The 18966-nt window shown below is 34.3% G+C and overlaps 1 protein-coding gene and 1 non-coding gene across 2 annotated transcripts; both read left to right on the top strand.

Moving 5' to 3' along the window:
• Positions 1–13269: 13269 nt before the first annotated feature.
• On the top strand, positions 13270–17740 carry ARP9 (actin-related protein 9). Its single transcript, XM_078986371.1, has 18 exons — positions 13270–13402; positions 13530–13602; positions 13891–14009; positions 14110–14169; positions 14257–14322; positions 14424–14711; positions 14817–14937; positions 15052–15116; positions 15200–15289; positions 15418–15468; positions 15731–15862; positions 15951–16040; positions 16495–16565; positions 16642–16861; positions 16994–17043; positions 17125–17170; positions 17261–17311; positions 17507–17740. The coding sequence occupies exons 1-18, from the start codon at positions 13400–13402 to the stop codon at positions 17648–17650; spliced, it is 1740 nt and encodes a 579-aa protein (XP_078842497.1). The 5' UTR covers positions 13270–13399; the 3' UTR covers positions 17651–17740.
• Positions 17741–18034: 294 nt separating this feature from the next.
• LOC145038029 (U11 spliceosomal RNA) lies at positions 18035–18162 on the top strand. Its single transcript, XR_013679132.1, has one exon. It is a non-coding gene; the product is annotated as a U11 spliceosomal RNA (small nuclear RNA).
• Positions 18163–18966: the final 804 nt, after the last annotated feature.

Genomic DNA, 18966 nt, shown 5'->3' with positions numbered 1-18966 from the left:
ACTCAACTTTATGAAAATGTTTTCTAGAAAAATGAAAATAATTTTCCACAACCAAACACATCGTTATTATTGTGCCAAACTTGCTTTCGATGTTGGAATTTAACGAAACTTCAACAGTTGATTAGAAGCGAGACCGTTTAGAAGGTCCAAAAAAAAACATTTTCAACTTTTAATTTGTAAAAAAGTATTTCATGGATGTGGCTTATTGCAAGAAATCCTTTAGAATTCATAAACTCTAAGGAAATAAGAGAATCAAGTTGTGAAACTTTGGATATGGGATTTATTAGATGATTAACTACTTAATTAGATCATATTCATCGTAAAGTATGTTCATAATCATGAATTCATACTTGGGATGTGCTTCGAAAATGTTTCTCTTAAAACGTATTAATGTTTCAAGTTTTGAATTTCTAGTGGCCAAGCGTGGTGAATGAGTCCCACAACATGGTCATGTCAAGTGATTTTGTGGAGGCTAAGTAAGTGTCATGGTGTGACAATCTATTTGCCACGGTATAGCCGTTATTTAATGACAAACCCTAATTTCGGGATTTGTGCCCTTATTTAAGGTACGTGATGGAAAATGTTGTATACCCCCAACCTCCAACACTCTCCCCCAGTCTCCATAAGCAAACCCTAACATCCATTGCTAACTCTTTGAGCTTTTTTGGTGTTTGGTGGTATTTTGAAAAAGAAAAAGGTACCCTTGAGCTTTGTTTCAACAAGTAACTCTCCCCATCATCCTTGTACATGTTTTCTGGACCTTGTAAGTCCTCAAGATCTAATTTTTATGCTACCAACTTCTAGATCTAGCCCTTTTGTCCCTTGATCTTCATGGTGTGAGAGTTTGAAAAGGTTGGATTCTATAAAGTTGACAACTTTATGGATCCTTGTGGTCATCTTAGTGTTATATGTTTCAGTTCTAAGGATCCTTGGAGTTTTGGTCCCATGCTCAAGCTTTGAGTTAATAATTGTTATGTTTTTTTACCTAAAATGGAAGGGACATGCATCGGACACGTATATCCATAAAGCTATGATTTTTATGGTCCATTAGGTGTAGGAAACCCTTCTAGAAACTTTAAATGAGTAACTTTAATTGATTAAGTGCTTAATGGGTGTTTGCATGCCTTAAGTTGCCTCTAAAGACTTAGAGTTTTGACTTGTTGGGATGTATTAATGGATAAAGTTGGAAACTTTATCCATCAAGACCTTGGGATGAACTAGATTTGATCCTTGGAACTCTTAGAATCATTGGAAAACAACTTAATATGTTAAGTTGTTCAGACCAGTCCCCAAGGCATGACCTTAGGTTGCCACGACGTGGCGACTGGGTAAGGACCTATCTTTTTTGTCTCTACGCTGCCACAACGTGGCCAATGGATGGATACGACTTGGAGATTTATTGATTTGGAGTTTTGACTTTTTGACTGTTGACCGTTGACTTTGATCAAGTTTGACTTTAGATCAAATGGAGCATTTTGAGCTATAGATTAAGACTTGGTCCATATTTGTTGTATATGTGACATGTAGAGCCGATATTTGGATCTATGATCAGTTCAGATATCTTCTAGACTTCGAGGTGAGTTATCTTCGCTGTATTCGTAGATCGTAGGCACCAATGTCAACCCACTAAATTGTGTCATGTATCCTTGGGTATAAGATATTTCTATGCCATAGTGATATGTTAGACTTGTGAATTTGTATGATTACTTGTACTTGTTGGTTATTATTTATCTGTTGCATATGTCGCCATAGTGCGGTTGGGTTGAGGCGATACTATTTTGTGTTGTAAGCCAACAAACCCAGGGCAATCTAGTCGGGAGATTGTGGGCCAGGGCAATCCATTCGGGAGACTGTGGCCAAGGTTAATACAATTGAGAGACTGTATGTCCAAGGGCAATCTAGTATTATAATGTGGGCCTTTTAGAAAAACCTGATCGGAACGGTTTGAACTTTCAGAAAAATTGTTGCCTTTTCTTTTAAAACCTTTGAACCTTTATTTTTCAGAAATACGAACATACTCAACTGAATTTTTAGAAATCAGATTTTTCTCTGGTTCAGGTTCACTTTATAAAAATTCAGAGCAATCAATCTCATCCTCCACATAAATTTCACCCATGTCACTTTCATCATCAAATTCAGATACATTTTCAACATCAAAGAGTATTTTCTGAAATCAATTTAGTGCAAAACGAGTTAAATTTTTGTACAGTATCAGGTTTAATTTTCTCTTTATCTTTTTTCACTCAAAATTTCTTTCAGCATATCCTTATGTTCTTTGGATTGTATGTAAGCTTCAATTTTGTCTAGTCTAATTTTGTAAGAATCAAAGACATCACTAGAGGAAACAATGAATTTGCTTTTGTAGCAATATGCATCGATTTCGTCCTTTTGCAGTTCGAGAAAGGTCAAAATCATTTTGTGTATATTCTTTCCTATTTCACAATGAAGATGCAGCTTAGTAATATGTCACACCCCGAACCAGACGGCGTAAACGTTCGGGGGCTTGTGTGCGACTTCATCTAGTAATATCATCACAATGTATATAATTGAAACAAGACAACACGATCATCATACATATCAAAATACAACTAACATTGTTTACATCAAGTACATTATCATAAATTACATGCCAAAACAATCAATGTATGATGATAACAAAATTCAACAAGTTCCACATGTTCTTGTAGACCTTTCCGCTTAACGATTCCCTGAGAATACAAGTTATTTTGAAAATTTCAACATATATAATGTTGGTGAGTTCATAATGAAAAGTTTTGTATTGTTAGTAAAACACCAGAAAATCCAATATTTTCTGAAAAATAGTTTGAACGTGATGTGTCAAAACCAAGTATTAATGCATGTGTGTTTTCTGTTTTTGGAATGTATATAAAGATGTAATCCGGTTAAAAATCCTGTATTTTCTGTTGTAAGTAAATGTATTGTTTAACTGTGTATTTCCGCAGAAAATCCTATATTTTCTGTTTATAAGAGTGTTGTGGTGTCAACCCTAAGACCGAATATAATGTATGTATGTTTTCATATCAACAAGATTTTATAGGTGTTCCATAAAATTATGTTGGAGAGAATCTCTAGGTGAGTCGTTTTAACCATACTTGATTATGACGAATTCGCCTGTCGTGGCGTTTTCAGGCACCGGCTTGATTAAGGTAAGGTTTGTCACCCTAGATCGGCCTAGTCTAACTTTAGCGAACAGCTCGGGTGTGGGATGTCACCCCGTATAGATCTATACACAAACTCTCGCTCTCCCTCTTAGAGACTCTGGTTATAACTACATGCTACGATCGTACACTCCAGAGGTATCAACCGACATGTCTCACTAGATCCTTAACTGTGTTTACGCGAATATGGTGTCATGTTATGTATAATGTTTTTTCCGAGTACGTTTTATGTTTGAAAAGTCCAACGAGTATATATGTGAATGTACAAGGCCCAACGGACATGTAGGAGGACCACTAAGACCCAATAAACATGTAATGCATAGTATAGGCTCAACAAGCATGTAATGGGCCATAAAGGCCCAATAAGCATATGGTGTACATTCTGAACTTGTCACAACTGAAAATTTTGTGTCATGTAATCTATACACTCAAGTTAATGTGAGTCAAAAACTTAAGAACATGTGTAACACCTATGATTATAACTTCAAAAACTTCAATCAAATACATCATACAAGTACTACAAATAGTCATCAAACAATTGGAGACCCTAGAAGTCCTTGTTTAATTCCATTTTGGACTAGGACTCCCTTATTGGATCCAAATGGACCAATAAGCTTCCAATTAGACTATCATGGGCTTAGAACCCTAATTGGGTTCTAATTGGACCCACACTAATTTATTTCAACATTTTGGGCCATGTTGGGCCTAGAATGAAATGAATTAAAAGCCTTGATACATGAATAACCTAAACTAGTCCAATAAAAATATAAAAATCCTACCACATTCCTTTAGACTTAAAACATACCCAAGATTAACTCTAATATTGGGCTTAGAGGCAAAGGCCCAAATTTTTCCTTTTCCCTTCCAAATTCTCGGCCCAATGCCCAAGCCCAAGAGGAAATGGAAGAGTTGACTTAATGCATGCCACCTCATTATTAACCAAAGGGTATCTATGCATGGAACTCATACTTCCAAGCACATATCACTTCAAAGATCACTTCTCTTCTCTCCTCTCTCTCACTCTCGACCACATTCAAACACACACACACAAAAAATTTACTCATTCTTCTCTCAAAGAAACTCTCTCCTTTCCTCTCCATAATTTCGAGATTCTAAGAAGCTTTCAAGAGGATCTTTCAAGCTAATCATCATCTTAGGTAAGTATTTACTTATATACATGATCTAGCTATTTCATTCCATCAAAAATCTCTCCTAAATCTATTCCAACTTGTGATCATGCATCTTAGAAGTCACCAAACTCGAGACCTACTAAGGAAAGGTGCTAAGGCCGAAAATCACTTCATTTTTCCTTCCATTTTCTCTTCAAAACCGAAACCACACTAAGGTGAGCTTCATACCCCCTATTTTCTGTTTTTATGAGTTTTGTAGGGGGGGGGATACAAGTGAAAGTGTAGATCTATATGTGTTTTGTATACCTTGTATGATTTCCATGCTTATATGTGTGCTTTTGTGTGTTATAATGTTGGATCTAGCCATAAAACCCCTCAAAACCGAGATATACCTTATGTTAAATGATTTTAGCATCAAACATATTTCTACATACAAAGTGTTTCTAGAAAAATAGCTAAATGGCTTAGTAACAATTTCTTTGGGCCAAAAACACAATTTTTGGACCTAAAATGTGAAAAATACAAAAATTAAGGGCCCAAATTGACATATCACGAATTCTGATGGATGAGGTGTGTCAAAACAGTTTCAATAAAACAATTTCTGGAAATATACTCATTTAGAGGATTAAAAAACATAAATTTCAAGCTTAATGGGCTAAAAATGACATTTTCGGCCCAATGAGGCCCATTATGCGAGATTTTCTGTTTTGGAGGGCCAAAACTGTGTTTTTCTGTAAAACAATGGACTATAAGTGTTCCAAGTCCTTTTCAAAGGTTTAAAATGCTTTTTTCTAAATTTAAAAAGGACCAAAGTTGCAAAAATTTTACAATTTGGGCCAAAATTGTCAAAATTGCGAAAAAGAAGGGTTATAACCGAGAAAACTGAAATTTCAGGGACTTAAACTGTTTTCATTGAAAAATATGCTGAAAAATATGCTGAAAAATATCAATTTCAATAATTTTTGGTGTTAAAATGTCAAGAAAAATGATTTAAGGACCAAACCGGAAAATTATTTAATTAAGGGGTTGAAAAAGTAAATTTTACAAACAATGAGGGGCTGAAAACAGAAAACTTCCAAGGCTTATTCAATACATGCAATTTGATCAAATAATGGCACCGCGACTATCGACGAAATACAATACACTACAATACCAAAAGTCGTTGTTAAACGAATTGGTTCGGTCTCGAACAAATAAAATCCGAAACTACTAACACGACGACACTACGATGCATACAAGTAACGTTTGGGAATTCAATATACATGCGAGTGTGCACAGACGTCTACGCACCATCTTTGGGCCCCAAAAGTGTAAAATCTTGTTTGTTGGGCCTAGCTAGCCCAATGACCTGATCTTAAGGCCCAAAGACCTCTATCTTACGAAGTGTTGGGTTTTACCGACCTGACACAACGTAAAAGGACTTTCAATGGCTTGTATACTACTGGTCCCTAAGGGTCCTTTGGTATTGCTAGTAAAGTCTACATTTCATGCGAGGCGGGTCTGGGACCCCTCGTACATTTTTATCCCCAACCGGTTAATGGAGTCATCGAGGTCTTCGTGTCCTCTTTCTCTTCGGATGTGGGACTACACATAGTCAGGGCTATTGGATAACGTGATTAATACGGATGACGCCTACGGGAACGTTAGTATAGCTATAAAGTGGTCGTTTGTGTAATGCGTGTTTGTAGCAAATAATCATGCTAAAAAATAATCCAACGTCGCCTGGGACTGACACTACGCGCTATGCAATGGTTTCAATGTGACTTCATGGGATTCAAGGAATTAGGAAAACATCAGGTTTTCCTAGGGTTTTCAATACATACAGATTTGAAATGCATACAACTTCAATGAACAATTTTTACAAGTATAGAAACAAACAAGCATACCTATGGATCTTCACAAACGTTTTCAAAAGCTTTTCTTTTCAGAAAATATCGGATTTTCTGGTGATTTTCAAACGATACGAAACATTGTTTTTCTTCAAATACCGCTTATGAACTCACCAACATTTCATATGTTGACGTTTTTCAAAATACTTGTATTTTCAGGTAACCAGTGAATTCAAGGAAATCGTACTCAGTGATGGCTTGCAGTTTATTTATTAACGAACTGAACAATTTATTTTTTGGGAATGAAATGTTTAAACAATGTACTTCATGTAAACTTCATTGGTTGTACTATATTAATGCATGGTGACGAATGTTGTTACGTTTCATATATATTCAATGTTATGGTATTCAATTGAGTCACGACAGCCTCCGAACGTTTCCGCCGCCCGGTTCGGGGGTGTGACAGAACCCAATAAGCATGTAAATGAACCCTTAAGGCCCAATAAACATGTAAGTATTAGGTCCAATAAGCATGTAAATGGACCCTTAAGGCCCAATAAACATATAATCAGTGTATTTAGTCAGTTTGTTATTACGTCGTTTGTTTTTGTTCGATTGTTTACCAAAATAACATAAATACCTAATTTTTGTGATAGTGATATTTTTGGCCCGATATCATGAAAATTGACATCTTCGGCCCAATTGTCTATAAGTTGACATTTTTGGCCCAAGTAAATATAAATTGAAGTTTTCGGCCCATTATTTTAAAAATATACATTTTCAGCCTATATATATATATATATATATATATATATATATATATAATTTATATTTTCAGCCATTTTTAGATAAAAATGATATTTTCGGCCTATTTATAGATAAATTACATTTTCAGCCCCTTTTAGATAAAAATTACATGTTTGGCATATATATATATATATATATATATATATATATATATATATATATATAAATTACATTTTCAGACCCTTTTAGATAAAAATGACATTTCTGGCCCAAGTTTGGTAAAAATAACATGGTAGGCCCAAATCCAAAAAAAGTGACATTTTTAGCCCATAAAACCGTAAATTTACATTTTTGGCTCAAATTTATGTTAAATGACAATTTAATCCATAAAAATATAAATTTACAATTTAAGCCCAAAGAAACCGTAAAGGCCTACATTAAGGCCCATTAGACGAAATTTTAACACTTTTGGCCTTTTTAAAACTATGATTATCATAAAGAACCATTTTTATGTTTATATGACTCTTTTAGTCCATGTAAAACTGTAAGTTTCATAAAATTCCATTCTTTTTCTTTATTTGTCAAAAATGGTCCCTTTACAAGATTTTGTTTAGTTTTTCAACATCCTTAAAATGTTTAACACTTTCATCTTTATGGTAAGTTGCATAAAGTGTCTTAGTTTACATATATTGTCGAGATATATTAAGTTCTTCACTAATCACAACATATAACTTAGAAACCACACATAAACATGCACAAATGCATAGATCTAACACATAAGCAACTTGTATCCTCCCCCAAAACATAGTAAAACCGAAAAACAAGGGGTATGAACTCACATTGCTTTGATGTTTTCGGTTTTGGAAGGAGATTTGGAAGAGTTTTCAGCCTTGGATGCTTCTTTGAAGAGGTTGTTGGAACCAAGCTAGTTCTAGGAAGCCATATACGAAAATGGAGTGTAAGAAGGAGGACTTTTAATGTAATATAGGAAGGAAACAATAGAGTTTAACAAAACTTACCAAGTTAGTGAAAATTTTGCAAGAATCTCCTTGATACACACATGAAATACTCGAAAATTTGAAAGGAAAGTGAGAGGATTTATTTAAGTGTTTTTAGAGAGGAATGCTTGCGTGAGTTTGAAAATAAAATAGAGGTGATGGTGGTTTTTGTCTCTATGGGCGTGAATAAGAAGAGAGAGAGAGAGAGAGAGAGAGAGAGAGAGGAGAGGTTGAGATGTGATAGATGCCTTGAGACATGAGATTAGTTGATTACTTGAAGGATAATTAGGGTGGAAAACCACAAGGTAATTATGAGGTGGCACTTCAAATATCCTCCCATTTGTTTTTTTTTGTTTTTTGTTTTGTTTTTTTTTTTTTTTTTTTTTTTTTTTTTTTTTTTTTTTTTTTTTGCTGTTGTTGGGCCGAGAGATAGGAAGGAGGAAAGTAAAAAAAAGTTTGGGCCCTTCTTGACTTATTTCGACATCATGAGGCCCAAAATAACTATTTTTCGGCCTATTGGGCCTTTGTGAGGGTTCACGGTCCAAAGAAGCCCAATAATGTGGTTTACGGCTCATTAGGGCTATTGAAACTAATTATGGCCCATCATGGCCCATTAGAAATAAGATTAATTATTATAGGCCCATATGAACCAAAATACCCTAATTTCATGGAGGTGGGTCTAATTAGAGCCCAAACATGGTTCCCAGGCCCAAAGTAGTCAAATTGAAAGTTTATTGGTCCATTAGGCCCAATAAAAGATTCCTAGTCCATATTAACTTGAACCAGGATTTCTAGGGTTTTCAATCTATAGTTGAACATATGAGATGTATTGTATTAGGTTTTGAATTTAAATCAAGAGTTTGGATTCAAATGGATAGTTTCATGTTAGCATATAACATGATATTCACTTAGAGTACAAGTCTTACAATAGTTGATGTTTACATGGAAACATAATTTCCTAGCTAAAATTCTAATTGTGACATAATATTAAAATAAAGACGTTTAACAAACAAACTAGAATATATTTCGTTGTTTCAAAGTCCTAAATTGTCTCGTTGCAAATAAATCATATCATCCCTAAACCTAGAAAACTCTAACTCCAACTTTTCAATTCACATTCATCTCTTTTCACTCTTGTTTGTAACCTTGCTGATTTGATTAGTTAAGTTAGAATTACTTAAACGCGTTCTTTTTAAGCTATCATTAAAATTGGAAACAATAAATTTTAAATCATTTAATTCAGTTTCGTACCGAGAGACATGACTATTAAGAGACTTAAGAATAGAGTGTACCTTGCTGATCACTTTCTCTCATTCACTGATCTGCTAAGAGACAGGTCTTACAGCAAAACAATTGTCAGAAGCATTATCGTTGGCAGTTGTGTATCCTCTTTGCTCCGATACATCATTGCGAACCATCAAGCATTTTCCCTCGTACTCAGGGACTTCAGAGTTTGCTACGAAACACTCTCCATGTGTAGGCTTGCGAACTTCTTCATCCTCTGAATCGGTTGACCAAACTTCAACTCTTCCGAACTCATCAACATCTTCCTGCACAATTAAAGCAGGCTTAATATTACCAACGTTTTTTCTTCTTTCTATGTTCCTCTATCTTTTTGAGATAGTAAGCTTCATCATCTTCTTCATCTTTCTTCTCACTCATTCTTCTCAACATGCACTTTTTAGCCAAATGATTTTTGCCAATAACTCACCAGACGAAACGTGTCTAGAGGTAGGGCGAACCTGATAATTCTCATTGCCTTGATGTTTCTTAGAAATTTATCTTTTTCATCCTGAGTGATCTCTTTAATGTCAATAAGAAGAGCATTATATTATGATTGAGTTTTGATGACTCTCCTAGTTCCCATTTGCATGAAAGTTCCCTCTGTCATGGCTTTCTAGATTATTGTTCCCATGGTTTTCGATACTTAAAATGTAGTTTTCAAAGTGTAAAGCCCAAACTTCATAGTCTTGTGGGAAGAGGATAGGGATTCTGGTTGTAGATCCGATGCTGCTAGAAAGATTGAAAGATAGAGTGTGTGGATCTTCGTGCTGCATGTTGTTGATTCACTAAAGCCCGTAAAGAATCAGATGTGTAAAACTAAAATCGAGTTTAGGGCAAAATAAGGATCAAGCGATCCAATAAAAACGGATAACCCTAATAACACCCGATAGAAGAATTGTGTATGGTTTACACAAGCTCATGCTATGATACCACTTGTTAAAACAAATAATAACTGATTGATAGATTCTCAACAACAATGTAAATCAAACAACAAAAGCAATTGTCGAAGTTGTGCTGAATGATTAAAATCAATGCCTTAGAAGAGCTCGATGAAGAACTTCTCTGTAAAGGCATGGTAGGGAATCACAAAACGATTAACCCTAATACAATACATGCATGTAATATTTATAGTCTAACCCTAGCTCATAATGATGTATGGACAGGCCCAATCCACTAATAATAAAGACTAATTACAAGCATAACAAAATTGACACAACAAAATAAATATCCCAGCAGTAGCCCGTTGCTAGACGTCAACTAATGTCTATGTCAGTCTATAATGAATCTTGTGCAAATGGGAGATTGTTGAATCTATACCCAATAATCATTATGGAGTGATATTGCTAATTATATATGATCCTATAGGGTCACACCTTTATCAAGTTGGTACATTTTGTATATTTATTATTAATGTGATTATTAATAAATAATATTGATTCTTGTATTTTAATTAGGGAATAATTATTATTTTATGAAAATATTAATCATAAGAGAGTATAACTAGTTATTATTTCATATGATATGAATTAATGAGTAATGCACAATATTTTGGACTGGATAGATTCTTTTTTCTTTTACCTAAAGACAAAGTTTATATTTTATAAACTTCGAGTTTATAAAAAATAAAGAATCCATCCTCTTATGAGAGGCATGGCCTATATATATATATATATATATATATATATATATATATATATATATATATATATATATATATAATATTATGGAGGTTGCTTGTCAACCTCCATGCCTTACCCATGCTTCTTGAAAATAGGAGAGTTACTTTATATTATTTTAATGTAAAGCCCTTACCTTCCATGTTCTATATAAGCGATGCATGAGGCCTGAATTTGGAACAAGAAAAACACTCTCTTCTTCTTCCTTTCTTCTCACCAAAATCGTAAGTAGCATGGAGCTACTTCTCTTGTTTTTCTTTTGAAGATCATTCAACTCTTTGGTGGTTCAAAGAGCTTCTCCTTTAGTGCTTATTTGAGTTAAGCATTTAAAGGCTTAAAAAGTACTTTATACAAGAATAAACTAGCATTCCAAGTGCCTTAATCTTGATGGTAGATACTTGTAGAGAAGATCATGTTCTTTGATCTTTACATCTTCATCAACACCGAAAAACCAAGTGGGTTCAAAGGCTTCAAAGGTTATCTCTAAAACATCCTATGGTTGTTTTTATTTCATTCTAACCTCTATAAATGAATCCATGATGGTCTGGTTTGTTATGAACTAAAAATAAACTTGTTATTTTTAAAGTCTCCGTTGCTGGTTTTTGTGAAAAACAAACTTATATTTCATATCAAAACCCAACACGTTGGGTGTACCTGGTAGTACCTTGAGCGTACCAGGTTGGAGCCTCGTAATCAGGAAGGGATTTACTACGTTCAACATAGTGCCTGAGTACGCTAGGCGTACTCATTCTGTGTTGACATCCTTTGACTTTTTGAATTTGACCTAAGGGCATATTGGGTAATTTAAATAGTAGTTGAGATTTAGGTTCCTGTTAATTTTACTGGTAACAAGTAAAGATGGCTTTTGGAGCAGTGATTGGTGTAAATTTTCTTTTAAACTGTGAGGTGAGTCTCCCCATTGTACTTGTGGATCGAAGGCACCAATACCGACCCATTGGATTATGTTGTAGGATAGTAGTGGTGTTCGTAACACTTACTGATATGCTTGTATGTTCTTGATGTCTTTGTAACTCTTACTAGTATGATCATATGCTTAGCTATAAAGGTGAAATAGACTCGTAACATTTGAAAGATACTGAAGGAGTTGGAAGGGACTCAACAAGTCGGAAGGGACTCAGCGAATCGGAAGGGACTCAGAGAGTAGGAAGGGACTCAGGGGTGAAATAGAGTCGTTACATGTTTTAGTATGATACGTATCTATGGTATGTGGTACTTTGGGGAACTCACTAAGTTTTGTGATTGCAGTTTATGTTTATGGTTTTAGGCATTTCCATTTCCAAAAGGAAGGGCTCGACTTAATCGCACTGCATCCTCTGGAGTTTTATTCCGTGCTGAATGTTTACAAATTACTCTGATGTTTTGATAATACTTTGACTCTAATCGTCTTTTGAAACAATGAATTAATGACTTTAACTTATATCAAATGAATTTTTTACTCGATATTTTTGGGACGTTACATTTATACTAAGACCTCCTGCTAGTCCGTACGTGGGACAAGGTCGTCAGGTCCGACAGGATCCGATGCCCTGATTGGTTAATCGTGCTTCTCGTTGTGCCATAACCAATGATTGGTTCAGGTGGTAATTCTCTAAGCATACTCCTTGTCGCTTGGAGTCGTTAGGTTTGTCGTGGGGTGGAAGGTGCCCGCTGCAAGGTTGGGTATTTTGTACGGACGCCCGACTTTGAGGGGATGCCCGCGAGCGCGAGACTTCGTCAAGGCAGCTACGTTGGGAGTAGCTTGGTCTAGCAGTTTGCCTTGAAGAACCTTTAGCGCGGCTGAGCACAACTCCTGGCCCATGCTAAAGGGCATGTTATCAGGGTGCAAAACGAGATTTCAAATATAAATTTAAGACGAGTCTTATTGAACTTGTAAACGATTAATGCAAATTTTCTTGTGCATTACGGTAAGGCACAAGTCAGGACACATACAATATTTTGATGATGACATAGGAGTTGTGTTATGTAACAAATTTAGTTGTGAGTTCTAATTTCCGATGATGAATTTTCAACGAAGATCCAAACAGTTTTCCAGTTAGGTGTTTCGACGAAGTTGTAAGAATGGAACAAAATCATTGATCATTGGTTTTTTGAAGAATGTCTAAACAGATTTCAGAACAGTCAAATGTCGATTTTAAATTATTAAAAGGACAATCTTTCATTATACGTATCAAACTCAACTCATAAAAATAATCGATCATATCCTACTCATCAATGAAAGAAAGACTTTATGATATATATATGTAACAAACTTCTATTTTAGTTTTTAAAAGACCATTTTAACAAATAAAAATCTACTATTTTAGATTACAATGGGAAGTTAAAAAGAAAAGGAAAAAAAAAAAACTTCACCATAATATTTATTTAGTTTAAATATTTTATATAGTTTGTCACCATGTTAACTATGTCGGACCTTTTATGTGTTAACCAGACGGAGGTTCAACGATTCGGAAGAACTTCATATAACATTCCTTTTACTAACCGAGATCACTACTGATAACAACAACCGGCACTGGTATACTCTAATTGCAGTCCTCCATGGTAAAAGGAAGAACACGCCCTTTTCTATCATCTTTTTCTTCTTCTTCTTCTTCTTCTTCTTCTTCTTCTTCTTCTTTACTCATTATCTGTTCCAATTCTTAATTTTTCAATTTCAATTCCTATGCAGGATTACTCCAAATCAGTAATCCCTTCTCACCTCCTCGCCGACCGTGGCTCTAATCTAGTTGTCATCAATCCAGGTAATTACCTTTCTAAACCCTAATCTATACGTATTTCTGTAATATTTTTATGAATTTTTCTGTAATCATCAACACTGATACTTTCTATCAATCTATTCACTCCTGGCACTTGTCCAAAGTGGTTCAACTTTCTCGCCCAAACTAAAATTTGAGTTCAATCCCGCTATCGATTTATGCCCAATTCATCAATGGAGGGGATTTTCTTTCGTTTTTGAAAAAACTTCGTTATTACACTTTAGTTTCTCATCTTCTACCCAAAATATACGAAAATTTTGCTTTTTATTCTAGGGTCTGGAAATGTACGAATTGGATTAGCTCAACAGGATGCCCCATTCAGTATTCCTCATTGCATCGCTCGTCGTACTACAGAATCTAATCAATCACCCAGAAGAAACGTGCAAGATCAGGTAGATTTTATACTCCTAGGGTTCTTAAACTTAATAACTATATTCTATTATCCATCATTGTCTTTCCAGTTAATTTCTTGTGATGTGATGAACTTACCAGATGCTTAATTCTCAAGTTACAACATCCCAACATGCAGATAGGGAGAAAGCCTATGACATTGTAAGTAATCTATAGTTTTTTTTTTATTTTTTTTATTCATTTATAAATCTATGTTCATGTTTTTTGAAGATGTTTCTCTTGTTGTAGATAGCATCCTTGTTAAAGATACCATTTCTTGATGAAGAAGTAGTAAACAACTCTTACTCACGAAAGGTAACACTTCTTTACTATTTGATTCTATCATTCTACACATTATTATCAATATAATCAATGTACTTTATTATAATTTTTTTATATATTTTTATTATCTCTAGACGGGTCGAGTTGATGTATTATCTCAACAAAACAGTAAGAAAGAGAGTGCCTTGACATGGACTGATGTATCCCAGCAAATTACCGATTTGCCCTTGCCAGAAAGTTCATTAGAGAAGAATGAGCTTCTAGAAGGTGAGAAGCAGCAGCCACAATCAAGTGAGTGCAGGTACAGGGAGTTTGTGTGTGGTGAAGAAGCTATGAGAATATCTCCTACTGAGCCTTATTGCTTAAGGCGTCCTATACGTAGAGGACATTTTAATATTTCTCAACATTACTCCATGCAACAGGTACTCAGAAGGGTATTTTCGTCATTTAGTAAAAAAAAAAGATTTGGAATTTTTAGTTTTTGTTTATTTCCATTTGTTTTTTTTATTTTTATTTTTGTTTTATAGGTAGTTGAAGACATAGAAGCTATTTGGGATTGGATGTTGATTGAAAAACTACATATTCCTCAAAGTGAAAGAAACATGTATTGTGCTCTTATTGTAGTACCTGAAACATTTGACAATCGAGGTAATCATGTTTTTAATCTTTTATATTTTCTTTTTATTGATTTATGATTATGATTTAAAGTTTTAAACTACAAAAACTACAATTGAACTCTTATTTTGGTTTATACTTTTTCAGAAATCAAGGAAATATTATCTATTGTATTACGAGACTTGCGATTCAGCTCAGCTGTAGTCCACCAGGTAATTTTTTATTTTTTTTATTTTTTAATTTTTGTTAAAAACTTAAAAAGTAATACCATTTTTTTTTTTTTTTTTAAATTCAGGAAGGTCTTGCTGCAGTGTTTGGAAACGGATTATCAACAGCATGTGTTGTGAATATTGGTGCTCAGGTCACATCAGTTATTTGTGTTGAGGTGCAAAAAATTTTAATTTTAATTTTTTTTTTGTTAATTAAATTGTAGAATTTAATAATTTGCATAATTTGGAACTCAAAAGAAATTTAATTATTTGACTTTCAATTTTTATTTATTGTTGTTGTCAGGATGGAGTTGCTCTCCCTCATACACAGATCACATTACGTTTTGGTGGAGAGGTTTGAATTCTATTTTCAGATATAATTAATATATTACAAAAACAGTCCCTGTAGTTTTATGATATTAACCATGTTTAGTCCAAAAATAAAACTTTTTCAGATTAGGTCCTTATTTCAATGTTTCATGTATTGTTAAATCTAACTGATCAAATGTTTTTTTTTGCCCTTGGACCAAATCTGAAAAAAAAAATGTATACCACAGGGACCAAATCTGTAATTTATTCAAATGTGAGTGGCTTAAGTGTAAATATAACATTTTCAGGATGTATCAAGATGTCTTTTGTGGACTCAGAGGCACCATCAAACATGGCCACCAGTTCGCACAGATCCTCTTACAAAGCCAATAGATTTATTGATGCTGAACAGACTCAAAGAATCTTATTGCCAAATATATGTGAGAGATGATTTAAAATAAATAATTATTTAAAAAAAATTAATAATAGTTCAGTTTCTAATTTTATAAAACGGTGAAAATTACAAAGGAGGGTGAGGTTGAAGCTGTTGGGGTGGTTCATTCATATGAAGACGGCTTGCCACCTGGATCTCATAAAACAAGGCTCACCGCTCTTAATGTACGGAACCTCTTTTTTTTATCTGTTTGTTGTACTGCGTTTGACATGCATTGGACTCTGACCGATACTGATGTCAACGAGACAAAATTACAATTTTTTTTTTTGTCTCGTCCAGAAAGGTGGGATATGAACTCGCTCTCGATCTTTCGTCTGTGCAAAAGACGTAATCGCCCTTCTCATCCTCGCCGTCGAGAATAGCCCTAGAAAGCCTTCTAGGGCTAGTTTTAACGAGGACGAGGAGGGCATTCACGTCTTTTGTACTAATGAGAGATCGAGAACGCATCCATTTCCCACCTTTCTGGACGAGACAAAAAATTGTAATTTTGTCCGATTGTCATCAGTATCAGCCACAGTTCAATGCATGTCAAACACAATACAAGTCTTTGTATTACTGATTTACTGTAAACAATAATTTTTTTTTTAATTATATATAATAATATAATAATAATAATAGGTGGCACCAATGGGACTTTTCTATCCAACACTTTTGGTTCCAGATGTTTATCCACCTCCACCTCGTTCATGGTGAGTGTTAACTTTGTATCCATTTTGTGGTAAAAAAATGATTTGATTTAATATATATTTTTTTGTTGCTGTGTAGGTTTAAAGATTATGAGGATATGTTAGAGGACACGTGGCATATCTCAGATGGATCATATCCAGGTGTGAATAATCCGTTACAGATGTGGGATAATTATCCGTATTCATCAAACCAACAGAAAAAAGAAGATAATATTGGGCTTGCAGAAGCAATTTCAAAGAGTATTCTTTCAACAGGGCGTATAGATCTTCAAAGAAAGTTGTTTTGTAGCATGCAATTAGTGAGTTCTACTTCTATATCCCCAATTGTAATTTTTGAGCAATTTTGTATGTTAATTTAATGAGCTTAGAATTTTTTTTTTTTTTTTTGTATTTTTAAATTTTAACCAATGAGATGTTTTTTAATATTGTAGATTGGTGGAGTGGCTTTGACAACTGGTCTTATTTCTGCTGTAGAGGAGAGGTTTGAAATTATTACTTTCTATTTTCAAAACTTCAATTACTTTACTAGATTAAAAAGATAAGAGATGTATTTACTTTGCAGAGTTTTACATGCGATTCCCTCAAATGAAGCAATTGATACTGTTGAGGTTATTTTTTTTTTTATTCTAATAGAGATAATTAGCCAAAAGGTTTTACTTTTAATTTTTCTTATGCAAAATTTGTCGTTTCTTGAATAGGTCCTACAATCAAGAACCAATCCGTCCTTTGTTGCATGGCGAGGCGGAGCTGTAAGTCAAAACTCTACCTTTTTATTTTCGGTGATGAGGGTATTTCTGTCTTTTTCACGGACAAGAGATCAAATGGGACAAAATGTTGCTAGTTTTGTCGTATTGCTATCAGTCTGTGTCGTGGTCCAGTGCATATCAAACACAATACAAAACGTCATCATGTTGTGTATAAATGCTTACACTTATTTTATGTAGATATTGGGCGTGATTGATTTTGTTCGAGATGCTTGGATACATCGAGAAGATTGGATTCAAAATGGGATTCATATTGGAGGAGTTAGAAAATACAAAGATTCTTATTATCTACAAGCGCAACCAATGTGTTACATTAATTCCTAGAATTTGAAACGTGTTTGTGTTTGTGTTAGGTTTATGTTATTACTTATTAACCTCTTCATTTTATTATATACTAATTTCATATTACAATGAGGATTTTGTTATTCAAGTTTCATATTCCTAAATCCTAACTAGTAAAATCCTAAAATCACTATCAAACTTCGTATATAAAAAGGAGTTAGGCTAAAAAAAACACGTCATTTTTTTATTTAGACATCCTATCAAAATGTTTTTTTTGGTTGTTTGTTCAACATGGACTAGAAGGTTATAATTTTCCATGTTTGATAGTTTGTATTTTTGGGGTGAATGTCCCACATCGAGTGGAAGATGAAAGATTGGTAGGTGGAGGAGAGTATAAGAAGGGGGGAAGGTGTAACTTTTAAAAACTAAAAGGGTCGGTTGGCTAAATATGCCACGCTTACCTATTAATGGTGAGTGCCGTATGGATATCAAGACATATGGCCGACATAATTTGTGGAAACTCATAGGGTTGGCTCCCTTTGGCCGACCCTCCATGTTTTATGTGAAATCATTTTTTGTTATTTTGTAAAATATATAATAAAATCATAATATTAATTTCGTTCGTAAGGTACACAATTGTGAGTTTGTGACTACAATATGTGAAGCCACGTTAACTTTTTTTTTTTTTTTTTTTAGTTATTTTTATTTCTTACGTTGATTTAAGATTTAGATATAATGCAAAGAAAATCAACAAAATAAGCTACTCGTAACATAAAAAGAAGCATTTTATCCTCTCTCTCTATAAGTAATATACAAATAAACATTCTTGTTATTCTAAAACTATAACAAGACCATTATTTTTGAAGGCCATCAAGGGGACCCACGTTCTTAGAAGGGTCAGGTTCACCTTTTAGGTGTTGTTTGTTTTTTTGAAACCAAAATGTCTGTAGTCTGCGAACCACATCTGCATGCAGTCTGCGGACCACATCTGCAAGCCTCTGCAGCAGAAGAAGTGGACCAAATGTCTGCAGTCTGCAATAAGAAGACTGTTTGTTTTTAACGTCTGCAGCTGTTGAAATAAATTAATTTTTCAAACTTAATTTCATGTCATAAAGATTAAAATTGCATTTTCAGCAAAAAGAGGAAAAAAAAAAAACGGGTGGTTTTTTTTTTTTTTTTTGGTTAAAATGAGGTCTGAAGACCTTTGAAGACAGTGACCCATGTCTGCACCAGGAAGATCTCGCGCAGACGTTGCGCACTTCCAAAAAACAAACACTCTGCGAGGGCATATGTTTGCGCGTTGTCTGCGCAGCGCAGACAAAAGTGGTTGCACAACTCTTCACAAAAAAAAAAAAAAA

This window comes from Lactuca saligna, chromosome 3, assembly GCF_052625555.1.
Source record: "Lactuca saligna cultivar CGN05327 chromosome 3, ASM5262555v1, whole genome shotgun sequence".
Taxonomy (NCBI): domain Eukaryota; kingdom Viridiplantae; phylum Streptophyta; class Magnoliopsida; order Asterales; family Asteraceae; genus Lactuca; species Lactuca saligna.
Note: the sequence above shows the minus strand (reverse complement) of the source record. Positions and strands in the feature narration are given on the sequence as shown.

Coding starts and splice junctions, on each gene's coding strand:
- ARP9 (XM_078986371.1), top strand. Junction 17,044..17,124: donor ATTTCTGCTGTAGAGGAGAG/GTTTGAAATTAT, acceptor TTTACTTTGCAG/AGTTTTACATGCGATTCCCT. Junction 17,171..17,260: donor AAGCAATTGATACTGTTGAG/GTTATTTTTTTT, acceptor TTTCTTGAATAG/GTCCTACAATCAAGAACCAA.